Here is a 16,685-nt window from a genome sequence, read left to right as displayed (position 1 = left end):
CAGTGAGATTGTCAGCCGCACCCTTGATTCCCATTATCTCCCATATACATATCCTTTTCTCCTTTTGTCCAGTGCTAATCCGTCTTGCCTTGTCAATAGAGCCAGTGTTTTCCAAGCCAAGAACTTGAATTTATACCTAGAGCCACATTCATTTAGTCTTGTATTTGTTGCCTTTTCTTAGTTTTATCCTCTTGAAGAATGATTTTTTGAAGTACTTCATTTCTTAAAAAACAAGTTAAGACTTTTTTACTTTTGTACCAAGTCGTTGCTTTTGAGTCGGTCTTTTCGACACATTTCTGACAATTGATATTTAATAACAAACTTGAGACCCTGCCTGTCTGAATATGTCTTTAATATTTAATTATTGCTGTATAGATGCTTGTGATTTCAAGTGCAATCAAAAGAGGGTTATCAGTAGTGTTAATTTCATAATTAATACCTCTAAATTTCACTGAACAGAATGTCCTGTTGCCTGTTGCGTATGGATTTCACAACAATCACTTCAGGTCATATCTGGGTTGATTATCTAACCGTCGAGGAGCTTCGCGACTTTGCCGGGGTGTGCGGGGGTACTGAGGGAACTGGCAAATGTTCCTGCAGATCTACTTGGAGGACACCTAATCACAAGTGACACGGGAGCAGCGCTGCAGATTTGATGGTAATCCATGCTGAAGTCAGAAACATTTCCAAGGCTCTCAGCGGTTCTTTCTAGATAAAAGGGTACGATTGAAATTGTGCCATGAAGGCTGTGATGTGATACCTATTTCAATCATTCACACACACCTTCGGCTAGGAGTATAAGGAGTAAAATACTGGACTATAAGCATCCAAGAAATACACTGTGAAGCTTTAAGATCTGCACCAACACTCGGTGGCTTTTATCTGTTGATGTACTTGGCCTTGAATATAAGCTTTTTCTCTTACTATATGAATGCACAATGTGAAGTGTTATGATGAATTGTTAGGATCTGTCTGTGTTGGTGTTTTTCTTGTCTTTTACTATCTTTGGGTTTCCTGTTTTATTTTGTAAAGTGTTCACCCCGGTTTCCTGCCTGTTTGCTTTCTGTCTGTTTCCCTCCCTGATTACCCGATTGTGTTCACCTGGTGCCTCTGTGTTTTCTCCTCCCTCCTCACCTGTCTCGTGTTTATGTGATTAGTCCTGGGTGTATTTAAGTTCTGGGTTTTCTGTCTCTCTTGGTCGGGTTGTCTTGTGTAATGACCAGTTCATCGGTGAGTGTTCCGTTCTGTCTCTGTTTATTGTATATTTGTAGCCTTGAAATAAAGGAGTTATTTTCGTTATATCTGCATTTGGGTCCTGATTCCTGCACACCGTAATATTACAACCCGACCAAAATATGGGCCCAGCAGATCCTTTTGAGCAGGAGCTATTGGAGTTTTCCTTTGCTTTGGATGACTGCTCGTATCGATGGTTGGGAGCGTCCAGGGTTCAGCAGCTAGAGGCTGTTCTGGCAGAGGCACGCCGGATTACTATGGAGAAGCCAGGCTTGGTTAAATTCTTATCGGGCAGGATTTTGGATTTTCTCACGGTGTGTTATCCCCTGCCTGACAGCCCCAGGCCTCCCAACTCCCGTTTTGATACCACGCATCGGTGTGGTCCGTCTGGCGTCAGCCCCTGCTTCTCACCCAGTGTTTGCTACAGTCCAGGAGCCATTCGCTGGTACTCGTCTGGCCTTTGGAGGTCCACGGAGCCTCCAAACGGCTCCTAAAGGAAGGAGTCGCAAGGCCAGGTTGGCAGCACGAGCCCAAAGGGCCAGGGTTCCAGAACCAGTTCAGCCCCCAGCAGCCATGGTTACGGACCCAGTTCTGGCCCCAACAGCCATGGTTCCGGCTCCAGTGCCGGACCCAGCAGCCATGTTTCCGGCTCCAGAACCGGACCTTATAGCCATGTTTCCGGCTTCAGAACCGGACCTTACAGCCATGATTCTGGCTTTAATTCCGGCTCCAGAGCCGGACCATACAGCCATGTTTCCGGCTTCAGAACTGGATCATACAGCCATGTTTCCGGCTTCAGAACTGGATCATACAGCCATGTTTCCGGCTTCTGAACCGGACCTTAAAGCCAGGATTCTGGCTTCAATTCCGGCCCCAGTCTCGAGTCCCTTCTCCAGTCCCCTCTCGGATCCCTTCTCGAGTCCCCTCTCGAGTCCCTCCTCTAGTCCCTCCTCTAGTCCCCTCTCGAGTCCCTCCTCGAGTCCCCTCTCTAGTTCCCCTCGCGAGTCCCCTCTCGAGTTCCCTTCTCTAGTTCCTCCTCTAGTTCCTCCTCTAGTCCCTCCTCTAGTCTCTCCTCTAGTCCCCTCTCGAGTCCCCTCTCTAGTTCTCCTCTCGAGTCCCCTCTCGAGTTCCCCCTTGGTTCCCCTCTCGAGTCTCCTCTCGAGTCCCGTCTCAAGTCCCTACCCAATGTCCTGGTCCGTTGGAGGTTCCGCTGGGGGTCCTGCCAACTCCATGTGCTGTCCCTTTGAAGGCCCCGTCGACTACTCCTCTGCCGGGGGTCCTACCAATCCATGTACTGTCCCTTTGGAGGTCCCGCCGACTACTCTCATGCCGGGGATCCTGCCAACCCTTTGTCCTGTGCCGTTGGAGGCCCCGCCGACTACTCTCCTGCCGGGGGTCCTGCCAACCCTTTGTCCTGTCCCGTTGGAGGCCCCGCCGACTACTCTCCTGGCGGGGGTCCTGCCAACCCCTTTGTCCTGTCCCGTTGGAGGCCCCGCCGACTACTCTCCTGCCGGGGGTCCTGCCAACCCTTTGTCCTGTCCCGTTGGAGGTTCCGCCGTCTACTCTCCTGCCGGGGGTCCTGCCAATCCTTTGTCCTGTCCCGTTGGAGGTTCCGCCGTCTACTCTCCTGCCGGGGGTCCTGCCAACCCTTTGTCCTGTCCCGTTGGAGGTCCCGCCGTCTACTCTCCTGCCGGGGGTCCTGCCAACCCTTTGTCCTGTCCCGTTGGAGGCCCCGCCGACTACTCTCCTGCCGGGGGTCCTGCCAACCCTTTGTCCTGTCCCGTTGGAGGCCCCGCCGACTACTCTCCTGCCGGGGGTCCTGCCAACCCTTTGTCCTGTCCCGTTGGAGGTTCCGCCGTCTACTCTCCTGCCGGGGGTCCTGCCAACCCTTTGTCCTGTCCCGTTGGAGGTCCCGCCGTCTACTCTCCTGCCGGGGGTCCTGCCAACCCTTTGTCCTGTCTCGTTGGAGGCCCCGTCGATTACTCACCTGCCGGGGGTCCTGCCAACCCCATGTCCTGTGCCGTTGGAGGTCCCGCAGACTGCTCTTCTGCCGGGGGTCCTGCCAACTCCACGCCTTGTCCCGTTGGAGGTCCCGCAGACTGCTCTTCTGCCGGGGGTCCTGCCAACCCCATGTCCTGTCCCGTTGGAGGTCCCGCCGACTGCGCTCCTGCCGGGGGTCCTGCCAATCCTTTGTCCTGTCCCGTTGGGGGTCCCGCCGACTGCCCTCCTGCCGGGGGTCCTGCCAACCCTATGTCCTGTCCCGTTGGGGGTCCCGCCGACTGCGCTCCTGCCGGGGGTCCTGCCAATCCTGTGTCCTGTCCCGTTGGGGGTCCCGCCTCCTGCCCTCCTGCCGAGGGTCCTGCCAACTCCTGGTCCTCTTCCGTGGGGAATCTTGCCGACACCTGTCCCACCGGCTCCGGATCCTGTCCGGTCGACAACGGCTCCTGCCCGGCCTCCGGAGCTGTCCGGTCTTCGCCCTCGAGCCCGGCCCCCTGAGAGCCACGGTCTTCGCCCTCAAGCCCGGCCCCCTGAGAGCCGCGGTCTTCGCCCTCGAGCCCGGCCCCCTGACTCTTCCTGCCGTTGCCTTCGCCCTCGGGCCCGGCCCCCTGACTCTTCCTGCCGCTGCCTTCACCCCTCCATGGTCCCCACCTTGGACTCTGCCTTGCCCCCGGGCCGTCCGCCCGACTTCCCCTTTTTGGACTTTGCCTTGCCCCCGGGCCGTCCGCCCGAGACCCCTTCCTGGTCCTCTGCCGTGACCCTGGGCGGTCAGTTCAGTCCCGTCCTCCTGACCCCCTCCACCCACCCTGGTGGCTTAGTGATGCGTCCCTCCTCCGGACCCCCTCCATCCACCCTGCTTGAGGTTTTGGACTTTTTTGTTTGTTTTGGGACGTCTGGGATCCGTCCCTTGAGGGGGGGGTACTGTTAGGATCTGTCTGTGTTGGTGTTTTTCTTGTCTTTTTCTATCTTTGGGTTTCCTGTTTTATTTTGTAAAGTGTTCACCCCCGTTTCCTGCCTGTTTGCTTTCTGTCTGTTTCCCTCCCTGATTACCCGATTGTGTTCACCTGGTGCCTCTGTGTTTTCTCCTCCCTCCTCACCTGTCTCGTGTTTATGTGATTAGTCCTGGGTGTATGTAAGTTCTGGGTTTTCTGTCTCTTGGTCGGGTTGTCTTGTGTAATGACCAGTTCATCGGTGAGTGTTCCGTTCTGTCTCTGTTTATTGTATATTTGTAGCCTTGAAATAAAGGAGTTATTTTCGTTATATCTGCATTTGGGTCCTGATTCCTGCACACCGTAACATGAATATTTGGTCTGTTTCCTTACCTTAATCTAGTAGTCCATATACACAATTTGAATGTGTTCAATGTAAGTGTGGTCCAAGTATGAATACAGTACAGTAAGCTATAGGTATACCATAATAGCTAGACAAGTAGCACAGATGTATAAAAGAAAATTCGAGGTGGAAATATAAGAGCCTTCCTGAAGCTTTGCTTTGTTGCTTAAAAGACGTTGCTTTTTCCCTGTTTGAACTAAATCCACTCATGTTCAAGGAAGAAAAAGCCTCTAAATGAATAGGAAGAACATTAAATAGGCCTATGTTGGAGAGATGAAAAAAAAAGACATTTGAAGATGTAAAAGATGAGGAACCACTTGAACTTTTTCTCAATAATGGAGATATTGAATTACTGTACGGCTTCTGAAGTCTGCTTTTCTCTGAGATTGTGTTAGTGCAGGACGTGTCGTGCATGTTTTTGATGTCTGATGGCTTTCTTTTGATGGTCCCTCTGAGTGCAGCTCTATCAAATCAACCTGACAGGCCTGCCCATTAGTCATGTATTACACCTCACAACACACTAATGATCCAACACCAGATACTCTAATGAGCAAAGGCTTCACATGAAGACGTGTACGTTTATTTTTCCACAGATTATGTATCCACACAGTTTATATAACGCCATGAATAAAATATTTTGAACAAGGAGAAAAAAGGGCAGCAGCACGCGCTTATTCAACAGTTGAATTGGCTGTTCCCTCGTGTGTAAACATGTTTAGTCTTTTAAGATATGTGAAGGATTTGCAGTTGCTGAATAACGGGGGGTAACCGATTACATGTAATATGACAAGGTAATCAGGATACAAAAGCAGGTAACTTTATTCCCTTACAGTTACATTAAAATGACTCAGGGTTACAATGTGACAAAAAGCGCATATCGTGTTCCTTGTAAAAGGATCGGATTTTCTGTAGATTAATACTTTAATTGTGAATCTACTACTGCCTGAATTTGTTTTATGGTTCTCACTTGCTATTAGCTTTTATTTTTAATGTGTTTCATTGTTGGTGTATACTGTAGGGTAGGCTACTGCCTGAATATGTAACCTGCTTGCTTTACTACGGAAAGTAATCAGGTTACATTTCTTTTAGGCCCCGGCCACACGAGGACGAAAACGGCTAAACGCATAGGATTAACGCAAACGCAATCGCAAAAAAGCTTCCGTCCACACGCAATATTCACCGGATAGTGTCTGTCCACACGAGACAGCTCCATTTAGCTCCAACCGCTGGAGAAGCTGCAGTACATATACAGGAGCCTGTACGTGGCGCTGTAACTTCCTCCACAAAAGCAGCGAAGAAGCATGGTTGTCATGGTTGCCCTTCCGTTTATTCTCCGCGGTGGGGGCCGAGGGAACCGGGCAGAGTTTTTCGCCAGTCAACGTGTATTAAAGTTTAAATCTTCCGACAAAATTATAAAAGTGCCGGTCAAAGGTCTTCTTTGTTATTTATTGAGCTTTAAAACAAATGAATAACGACTCTATATAATATAATAATAAAATACACGGAGCCTCTCTTTTTCCACCCTCTCTTTGGACAGCGCCAGTGTCTGTTTCATGCAACAGCTGATCCAGTAATGAGTGACCCGGCCTACAGTAAAAATAAACATATTTATAACTAGTTTAGGTAGTTTGAGAGGTGTCTCCGTCCTGTCAGATTAGATTTCACTCGCGTTTATGTCCATATCGAGAGAAAGATAAATAATCTGAATTCAGTGTGCAGTTTACTTTGACGCAGGGGTGAGCAGCAGAGGTGGGGAGAGGTGGGGCTATTGCCTCATCATTATCAGAAAATGATCGTATAGGGCGTACACACGGAGCCGTTGGACCCCCCAGAGCGTTGCATATGCCGTTCTATCCACCTTGGGACCCGTTATCGTTTCCGCAGTCGTTTGGTGCCGTATTCGGTCGTCCTCGTGTGGCCGAATGGTCTATATGACACTAAACAGTAACGCAAACGACCGTTTTCATCCTCGTGTGGCCGGGGCCTTAGATACTAAAATGTAATCTTGAAAACCTGTACTTCTTCTTCGTATCCAACTCACTGTCACGTCAAATCAAGGCTCTGGATGCTAACTCAGTTTTCTTTGTCAATACAAGACGCACTGAGGAATTATTACGTCAATTATCGACTACATTGACCATCAACATTGATTGGACATCCACTTGACATTCTCCCTTTAAGACCAGTGCATGTCACAAATGTTTGTATCTTTAAAAAAAATACATGGGAAGGTAATTACTCTTCATTGTGGTTGGTCTCCTTTTGGGCCATTCTGTATATTCAGTAGAGAGTATATGAGATGCATTAGAGCAGTGGAAAAAAACCGTCTTAACCTTTGACCTTCAGCATGTTTATTGCTTGTTTTACTAACTCTATGTGTTACTAAAACTGTCTATGTTTCCATAGACATGTCCAGCCTTTGCTCACCTGTTCTGTTTAGTGTCCATTATGAGCCAATCCTTGTGTGTCCCTACTTAAGCGAGAGCCTGCCTACTCCAGCTGTGTCTTGTTTTTGTAATATGTTCTCTGTATAATACACGGGTGAATTTCCATTCACTCTGTGTTTCCTGGTATTAACAATTGTCATTTTGGCTCCCTGTGTCATAAGGTTGCCATTTCTTTTATCAGTTTCTTTTACAATCTTGTCGCTTTTTTGCATTTGGGTCCACCTGCCTGCATTCCTTTGATTACATTTGATTTAAAATAAAAAATAGTAATATAAAATGATCCTCTGTCAAAGGATTTTTTATTTATAAATTGAAGGTGGGGTAGGTAAGTTTGAGAAACCGGCTTGAGATACACTTTTTGTTATATTCCATGGAATGCTCTTAACATCCCGATAGCAATGAATATCTGAAGTGCTTTGACAAAAAATCCATAAAAAAATGTCATCTGTGGAAGCCGTAGTGCTGTAAAAAGCACGACCAATCATTTTAGCCGGCCCGGCTAAAGTAACTGGATGGCCTACCTGCCTGTCAGCCTTCCATCTGTGCACAAACTTACCTCGTGCCCTCATTGGTCATGTGCGCCTTCGTGTGTGTTGGAGGAGGGGCTCTGTAAGGAAGTGGCAGATTATTTCCGGCTGTGTATTTTCAAATTCTAAAGTTACAGTATTTCTGCATCACATGATGTGATTGCAGTGAAATCAGTACCATGGTCAGATTCGACTTCCCGCCTGATCTCGAGTCAGCTGACGGCATCAACGGATCAGAAGAACATCTCACCAAGTGCCAACAGCTTGTTTGGCCACAAAGATGGGTTCATGTCTGAAGCCATGCGAGCAGAATGATCACAGAGGAGGAGGGGGAGGAGGAGGGGCGGCTGCAGAGCCGGGGGTCACAGTTATGTAACACCACTAATGTCAGACCATCACATAAGATGAGAAACTCTCCAGCATCCCTGTTGCTGGATGCCATTTTCTTTCAACATCAGTTAAAATAATCACATGCTGAAGCCAGCCGATTCAGACCCGGGTGTCCAGTTGATTCAGGTGTAAAATGAAGATGGAACAGGGTCAATGTGTTTTGACTTCTGAAGAAATGTTTTATTATTTTTATAGTCTGCCATTAGGTTATCTCTATCATCTCTGCAGCTCTTGTCTGATTCATTTGAACAGCTAACGCTTCTGTGACGGCTAAACAATGTAGAATAAACTGCTCAGAAAACCGTTCAACATTGCGGAAAACGTGCCTATTCTTGCCCAGAGTTTGATAAGAACTCAATACCACTTGAACATATTTACAATAAATATGAAGCAAGCTGCTGATTAGCTTATAACATAAACTGGGAGAAACAGCTAGCCTGGTTGTTATATATTGAACAGACGTGAAAGTAGCATCAAAATAAACTCCAAGGGGCCCTATTATGTTCATGTTCAGGCTTTGTATTTTGTGTCTCTACTGTGAAATGTTTACATGCTTTAATGTTCAAAAAGGTCTTTATTTTTCTCATACTGCCTGTGCTGCAGCACCTCTTTTAGCATAATATGTGTTGGAGCGCTAGCGAATAGAAGTTTGAAAAAAAGCAAAAACAGAATAGGTCCCCTTTAATATGAAGCAAAATGCTGATTAGCTTAGCATAAAAACTAGGTGAAGCAGCTAGCCTGGTTGATATACTGGGTGTTTTTCAATCTTGAGTAAAGCTGCTCCAGAGCCACTATTTCAAGCATACTACGTCATCGAGTGCCGCCGAAGTACTGTTCCAATGTCCAGCATACTTGGAATTCTACAGAGCCTGGCGTACTTAGTTTGGAGAAATTTTCGAGGCTGCACATGTGTAGACTCCGCGGTCTTAAAATCCCCACAATGCTTTGCGCACCGACCAATTTCCCCAAATCTGTGGCGGAAAATGTAAGGCGGGGCCTCTCATATGACGCACACATGCACACTTGCTAGCCTGTACCACTTTCTTTTTTTTTTAATGCCAGGAAGTATTGTTGCCTCGCTTCTGAAGAAAGACGCTCGGAAGACATGTGCTACTAAGCAAGCGTACTCGAGATTGAGAAACACCCACTGTATATTGAACAGACAGACATGAAAGTAGCATCAAAATCAACTCAAACTCAATTATTGTATAACTTAACAACAAGGCTTAATTTCTGTTTGTGCTTCTCAAGTCCATCGCCTTTCTTCACAATGGAAACTCTCGGTTGTCATGGAGATCATAAGATCTATGACCTATGGTATTTTCTTTAAGCTGCTTTTTCGAAGGTCACAGGATGTATCTTCAAGCTAGATAAATAAATATAAATATAAAATGTAAATATAAGGACCTTCTTCCTGCTTGGAGCAGGGCCTGTGGTCGAAACATGTTCACAACGATATTTCAATACTGTACGTTGCCGCTCTAAAGGCATTGGCTGCTTTCATAGTGTGCCACTTTTTCTACTTTACAACTGATTCAAGCAACATCTGAAACATTTTTATAATGTTTATGTTGTAAATAAAAGAAAGGGCATTCATTTAAAAAAAAAAAAAAAAGAAGTAAAACACCTTACCTCTGAAGTGAAATGATAAAAAGACAGAAGGACAGGGGGAGAGATGAACTCCCCTTTTACAGATTGGGATTGACGTTTCTTGACAGGGGACAGCTTGTGGATTTCTTTCTTTCATGAGTGGCAGCAATTAGTGTGTGACATTTACTTTAAGTGTTTTTTTGTTTGCTGTCAATCTCAAGAAAGCACTATGAGAAAGCATGCATTTGGCAGTTAGTAACTGCACTCACCATCTTGCTTGATCAGGAGAGAAGGTTTTCAGCACATAAAAAGGCATTTCCTCTCTAAATAATAACAGCAGAGAGCAGGGCAGGCCATTCATGTCTATCTTGGCTTTTTTTTTCAGCTTTCTGTAGAAAGACGTGTTTGCTTAATGCAATGCAATGGGACTTGGGTGTGAGATAAACTGAATACTGGACATTCATAGGTGGAGGCTATGGAACAATTAGAAACCCATCACTCACTAAAAAACCCTCGTTTTCCACTCCAATTTCATTTCTTCCTGGGAATATGCTCTGCTGAAAAGTACTTGTCTCTATTCTTGTCTTGCTCGATCTCAGTGCTGCATTTGATACTATCGACCATGATATACTATTGCAAAGAGCACTTAGTTGGCATAAAGGAAACTGCTTTAGGTCCTATCTGTCTGAACGGTATCAGTTTGTGTTTGTCAACGATGAATCTTCCATGCAAACCAAAGTGAGCCATGGAGTACCACAGGGCTCAGTGCTTGGACCTATTTTGTTTGCATTATTATGCTTCCGTTAGGCAATATCATAAGGAATCATTCTGTAAATTTCCATTGTTATGCGGATGATACTCAACTATATTTATCCATCAAGCCTGATGAATCCAATCATCTAAATAAAATGTAGTGTACTAACCAGAGTTCGGAAAAGGGACCACATTACTCCTGTTCTGGCTGCCTTACACTGGCTCCCTATAGAACACAGGATAGAATTTAAAATGATTCTTCTCGCCTACAAAGCCCTTAATGGGCAGGTGTCATCTTACCTTAAATAACTCATTATACCCTACTGTCCTACTAGGGCATTGCGTTCCAAGAATGCAGGGTTGTTGGTTGTTCATAGAGTCTCTTAAAGTACAATGGGCGCGAGAGCCTTTTCTTATCAAGCTCCACTTGTGTGGAACCAGCTTCCAGTTTGTGTTTGGGCGGTAGACAGCCTATCCGTTTTTAAGAGTACGCTTAAGACCTTCCATTTTGATAAATGTAACATTTGTGATATTGGGCTATATAAACTAACATTGATTGATTGATTGATTGATTGCTGTCTCTGAAAAGGACTCATCCAGAGATTATTCCTTGGAATAATGACGGCATATTCCACAAGGTGCCAATCTCAGGAGTCAAAAAAGTGAGAGGAAAAGCTTGAGGGAAATGGCTTTACACATTTTAAGGTGCAGAAACCTCCCATGTATTGAAAAATAGCCTGTATACAAGGTATGTATGTTTCTGTCTATCCCCCCTTTTAACAGTTGTATGGCTTCTTCTCTTAAAATCAATGCCTTGATTTGACAGCCTGCTGATTTCTGAGTATCTTTACAAGGTCAAGATGATCTTTTCCAGCTAGTTTCTTGGTCGTGGATACACTTTTGAAGTGTGATTAGCAACCATACTGCGGCTGAGAGTGCTCCATATACTGTTGCTGTGTAATTACGCATGGAAAACATGAGGCCTTGCATATTATCTTTCCACTCAAATGTTACCTCTGAGAATCTTTATCTGAAGTGATGAAAAAAATGTACATGACAGGCATACACGTCTAAAGATTTGTCATTAACCTTCTCTGGAGTTTTTGCACGTTTGAAGTGCAGCATCACTTCAGATTTTTCCCTCTGCTCATTTTGTAATGCTTGACCGTCCAAGCATGAAGAACTGTGGCCTGTCAGATGTCATTTGTGTCCTCAATCCATGTACTTTCTGTACTTTGCTCAGATACACACAGCTCTGAAGGAGTGCTCATCAGTGGCTTTTAACTATGACAGAGAACAACATTTGGATGGCATTGCAATATATGAATAAATAGTTCAAAACCAAAGGACCAAATGCATTAGAGATCAAATAAACTGACCAAAACAGGCTTATTATCATGGCTGTAGATGCAGAGGACAGAATGTTCCCTGTAATGTGTCCAGAAAATGTGAGAAGGAGTAACTCACATTGAATTACACACAAACTACAACTTTGCCTGTTTACTTTCTTACTCCTTAAAAGACTGCCCATTTATTCAGTGTATTAATGAGGATGGCCGGGTTTCATCGGGCCCCGGAGGCTCCCTGCTCCTCGGCTGTCTGAAGGACCGAGGCCGTTTGGAGGTGTGGGACCCGGGCGACAGAGAGGCTCCTGTGCCACCCTTTTTTTTTGTACACACTGATTTCGACAGGAGATGTTAAGATGAAGAAGAGCGGAGGAGATCTGTCTCTACAGTCACGCCTTGCAGGGTGAAGGATGAAAAGTAATGTCCTACTTTGAAAAGTGACAGATATATGATAAATATCATAAGAGAGATTAGTAAACCTAAAGTCACTTTGTCCTTAATTTGGTTATGTAACCGTGGAAAACTCAGCGAGCAGACTCTTTCTGCTGAGACTGAGGTCTTTCGGGGTGCAGGGGGCACTCCTTCAGACATTTTTAAGACTCTGTTGTGGCATCAGCCATTTTCTATGGTGTGGCCGGCTGGGGCAGCAGCATCTCGGCTGCTGACAGGAAGAGACTGAACAGACTGGTAAGGAAGGCCAGCTCTGTCCTAGGGAGTCCTCTGGACACTGTGGAGGTGGTGGGAGACAGGAGAATGGCAGCCAAGCTGTCCTCCCTGCTGGACTATGTGTCCCACCCCCTTCAGGACACCCTGTCCTCACTGTAAAGCTCCTTCAGCGATAGGCTGCTGCACCCCCGCTGTCTCACCGCAGGTCTTTCCTTCCTGCAGCGGTCAGACTATACAACCAGCACAGCCCCTAGTTGACCCCCCCCCACACACACACACACCACAACAAAGACTATATCACCCCTTGCTGCTAAATATCAACAAACAATGTGCAATATGTGCAATATATATAGATGCCGTTAATAACTGTGTAATATATATCTGGCTGCTAAATCCTAAGAACTGTTACAAGGTGTGTATTTTGTAAATTGTGTAACTTGTTAAATACCAACCACCTATGTGCAATATGTGATAGATGTGCAATATATATAGGTGCCGTTAATAACTGTAATATATACCTGGCTGCTAAATCCTAAGAACTGTTACAGGATGTGTATTTTTTTTAAATGATGTAACTTTTTATTTTTTATAATTTTTTTAATTATATCATAACTTAGTACTTTTTTTTTTTAATGCATGTCACATATTTAACATATGTAACATTAAGCTGTCTGTGGCTCTTTTTCCTGCTGTAACTACGCACATTTCCCCTCCGTGGGGCTAATAAAGGTATTCTGATTCTGATATGATGAAAGCGGTGGTGACACAGTCAGCAGAGATTTGCGGCAACAGCCCAGGCCACATGGAGGTAGGGTTTTACTTTACTTAACAAGACGGATTCCTCCCCAGACAAGCTTAATTTATAATGCATGTCATGTAAATTAAAAAAAACTATTTGTTGTGTTTTACAAAATGGTTTGAAAATAAGCAGGAGCAGAAATGTGTATATAAAATATGAGAATAAAAAAATTACGATGCAATTGATGCAAGTGATAAAAAATACCTTTCTATAAAGCAGTTCAGCAATTTAGCATTTGGGCATTGAAATGAAGACCATCTTTCTTTGGTCTGTGAAACGGGCTCCAGCTTTCAGTTGAATTCATGTTTGCTCTTTAATTGTTGAAGAAATGATCTCTATTCGTCTAATATTCATTCCCTGATGGTCCAAATGGCTACAGTTGTTCATTTCACCTGCATTGAACGTCATAGTGATAGTAAGTAATACTAAACCACAGAACCTGTGCATTAGTGTTGAATGCACTGCAACAGATCCCTTATTTCTCTTTGGCTGAACTAGTTTTTAGATTCGTGATGTAAAGGACTATGAATATTTTACCAATAATAACAGCAACATTAGCAGACCATTGGACACTGAAATGAAATAAACTTTTGTTTTAAATTAAATCATACTTTATTATGATAGAAGAAAAAAAACATAGTATGTATAGCCACACAAAGCTCCAGTCCCTCTTTCAGTTCATTTGAGAGGCTAAACAACGTTAATAAGAATTTTCCAGTAGAAAAGATAAAGGTGAAAATGTGACTGAAATGAAGGTTATATGTCTAAAAGATTTAGATATTTTTAAGTATAAAACAATGATTATGTAAGAAAAAATAAATAAAACAAGAACACAAATGAACACTGCACAAAGACCTCAGTTAATGGAGTTTGTTTATGTGGAGCGAAGACCCCCCAAAGGGCATGAGGTGCAAACTCAGATCTTCATAAGTGAGGTGTACTGCTATTATTCTCAACCATTAACAACGCAGAGTATCGAGTCAAACCTCTCGGACTGATAACAAATGAAACAATTAATTAGAGCGTGTCATTTACATAACAAAACATGAAGTGATTGGATTAAATAAAAAAATAAAATAGTGCACAGAATGCCCTAAAGTATTCTAAGGTGCAGCAGTGAACAAGATATCACTCTATATATACTATGCACAATGTGAGCTTACACGGTCAAACTATCAGAATATAGTTGTGCTATATGAAAACATACTGTATGATGAGCAACAGGTACATCAAATAGTTTGATGTACAGGAAGAACTATGAACGATAGATTCATAGTGGTGAGGTCTGAAAGAGTCGGCAGGGAGGCCTTTAGTAGTCAGAGACAGAGCTACATGTGTCCCGTCTATTAACAAAACATTTAAAGCTGAACCTGCTCGATCATTCTCTATCGTCGTTTAAATGCTGTCGATATGGAAGGGAAAAACATGAAACAGACAGAAAAGCTTGGCTTGAACCTGAACTTCAGTAACAGACACACAGGAGAAGACACTGAGAACATTTTGGAAATCTTTCACTGAAAAAATAAGCTTTTCCTCCATAATACCTACAAGTGAAGTGCCCAAATATATACATATTTTCATTTCACTGCAGTTATTATAATACCTACAACCAAAGATTCCTTTCTTGGAAAAAGTGGATTTCAAATATTTCTTCATAGCGGGGAATTATACATACAATCCCTCTTAAAAAGGTGTCTCACAGTGTACTTTGTCCCTTTTCATACTAGAAAAGTAAATTCTGTCGCCTGAACAAAGAAAATAATTAATTCAATATTATTTTAATATAAGAATTCACGAGTGAAGAGAGCTGCACACGTGTTTCCCCCTGTCTTCACTCAGCAACAGTTTCAGAGTTTGTGTGTTGAGAATGCTTCTTAAACAACTATTAGCATTATTTCTCCGTGCCATCAACAATAATGTTAGTGCTCGATGGTTTGTGCTTAGCTAATGGAAGTCAAAAACATGGAGTCTGGAGGCTTCTCAGTGCCAGAAAGAAGCAAACATCGGGAGTTCTGCGTCCCTGGAGGACTGGAGTATTCCTCGGATGTCCTCAGCTAATGTTAGCAGTTTCCTCCTCAAGGACTTAACCTCAGAAAAACATAAAGTCCACGAGGTTAGATGGAGCTTCTGCGTTTATTGAGTCTTCTGTAAGTGTTGATGCTGTGCAGACCAGTGGAAACTGAGCTGATGCCTGAGTGGCGCTGCAGGCTGCACACACAGCCGTTAGAGTGCAGCGGGTTGGAGAACGCCTCGCCATGCTCCATGTAGGTGTCCGAGGTGGAGAGGTCACGCGGTATGATCATGGGCATGGAGTATTGAAGCTTCTCTCTGCTTTTGTACCAAAGGCAGGAGCACATGGATTGGAAGTGGAGCACTTCAGCGTAAACATTACGTAGACCCCGGCCCGCCGCCCCTCCACCACTTCCTCCAACCCCGCTCCCTCCACAGCCCAAGGGCGTGGAGGAGTCGGAGGCCTGGTCTACAGAGCAGTGTATGTGTCCGCCTGCCTGACCGTTATGAGCGAGGAGAGCCCTCTGCTCGGCATCCCTCTTCTCGTCCTCTGCGTTCATGGTCATGAAGCGCAGCACGGCTAAGTTGAGGAAGGCTCCGATCACAGCCAGGCCCGTCAGGATGTAGATGAAGCTGAAGGCTACGTACTCCGGCTTGGTCTGCAGCGCATGCTCGTTCTGCAGCGCCACGTAGTCCCCGAAGCCTATGGTGGTCAGCGTGATGAAGCAGTAGTAGTAAGCATGAAAGAAGCTCCATCCTTCAAAGTGCGAGAAGGCCAGGGCCCCCACACACAGAGTGCATGTGCAGGATATGGAGCCGATGGTCACCATGTTGACCATGGACACCTCGGTGTGCCTCATGCCGATGCACTTCTTCAGGCGGTGCAGCAGGAACCTGACGAAGGTGTTGATCCGTTCACCTACGCTCTGGAACATCACCAAGGTGAGAGGGATGCCCAGGAGGGCGTAGAGCATGCAGAACACCTTCCCTCCATCTGTGCTGGGGGCTGCATGTCCATATCCTGAGGGGGAGAAGGAGAAAGGAGCAGGGTTACTAGGGCAGAACTAATTAAATCTACAGTGCAGAGGACAGGGGTCTGAGAAAAGAAGGCTGCAGGCTGGGAAAGATAGTCAAACCCAGAGAAGACACATATAAATGATTTGTATTCTTTACTTCTTATACATTCAAAGACTCTTCATCTCACAGCGGAAGAATGCAATTGAAGATGAGAATGCACAGCCATGCGGCGGGACTGTCCGAGCATCGATGCAGTGTATGTGAGAGACAGCCTGAATTATTCATTGACGATAGGTCTCTGTGGAGTGACCCCAGCTAATGAATACATTCTCACATAATTAGTCCTCTCCATTTTTCCAAATCAAATAAACTTGACAGAGCAGAATACGTGCAAATATTAGTCCTTATTTGGTTTATGAAATCTCTCTTTGTCCTGCAGTCCTTTTGAATTTTAGGATTACAAGAGCCCGGTAGCAGAATACAATAAATCGGCAGTATGGGTTTGTGTGTGCTTCATTGAGTCTTCTGAACAGTGACACAGTCTCCCCCCAAAAAGAACATAACTTTTCCACAGAGT

General features: G+C 44.9%; 1 protein-coding gene across 1 annotated transcript in view; it reads right to left on the bottom strand.

The window, feature by feature from the left end:
- Positions 1-13,725: 13,725 nt before the first annotated feature.
- The window catches only part of kcnk3a (potassium channel, subfamily K, member 3a), a 36,383-nt gene continuing 33,423 nt past the window's right edge, over positions 13,726-16,685 (bottom strand). The window contains exon 2 of the mRNA XM_034240143.1: positions 13,726-16,112. Within this exon, the coding sequence (XP_034096034.1) occupies positions 15,196-16,112 (917 nt within the window). The 3' untranslated portion in view covers positions 13,726-15,195. The remainder of the gene's footprint in view (positions 16,113-16,685) is intronic.

The sequence above is a fragment of the Gymnodraco acuticeps genome, unplaced genomic scaffold (assembly GCF_902827175.1).
Source record: "Gymnodraco acuticeps unplaced genomic scaffold, fGymAcu1.1, whole genome shotgun sequence".
NCBI lineage: Eukaryota > Metazoa > Chordata > Actinopteri > Perciformes > Bathydraconidae > Gymnodraco > Gymnodraco acuticeps.
The sequence above is the reverse complement of the archived record's forward strand: the minus strand, read 5'-3'. Positions and strand labels throughout refer to the sequence as shown.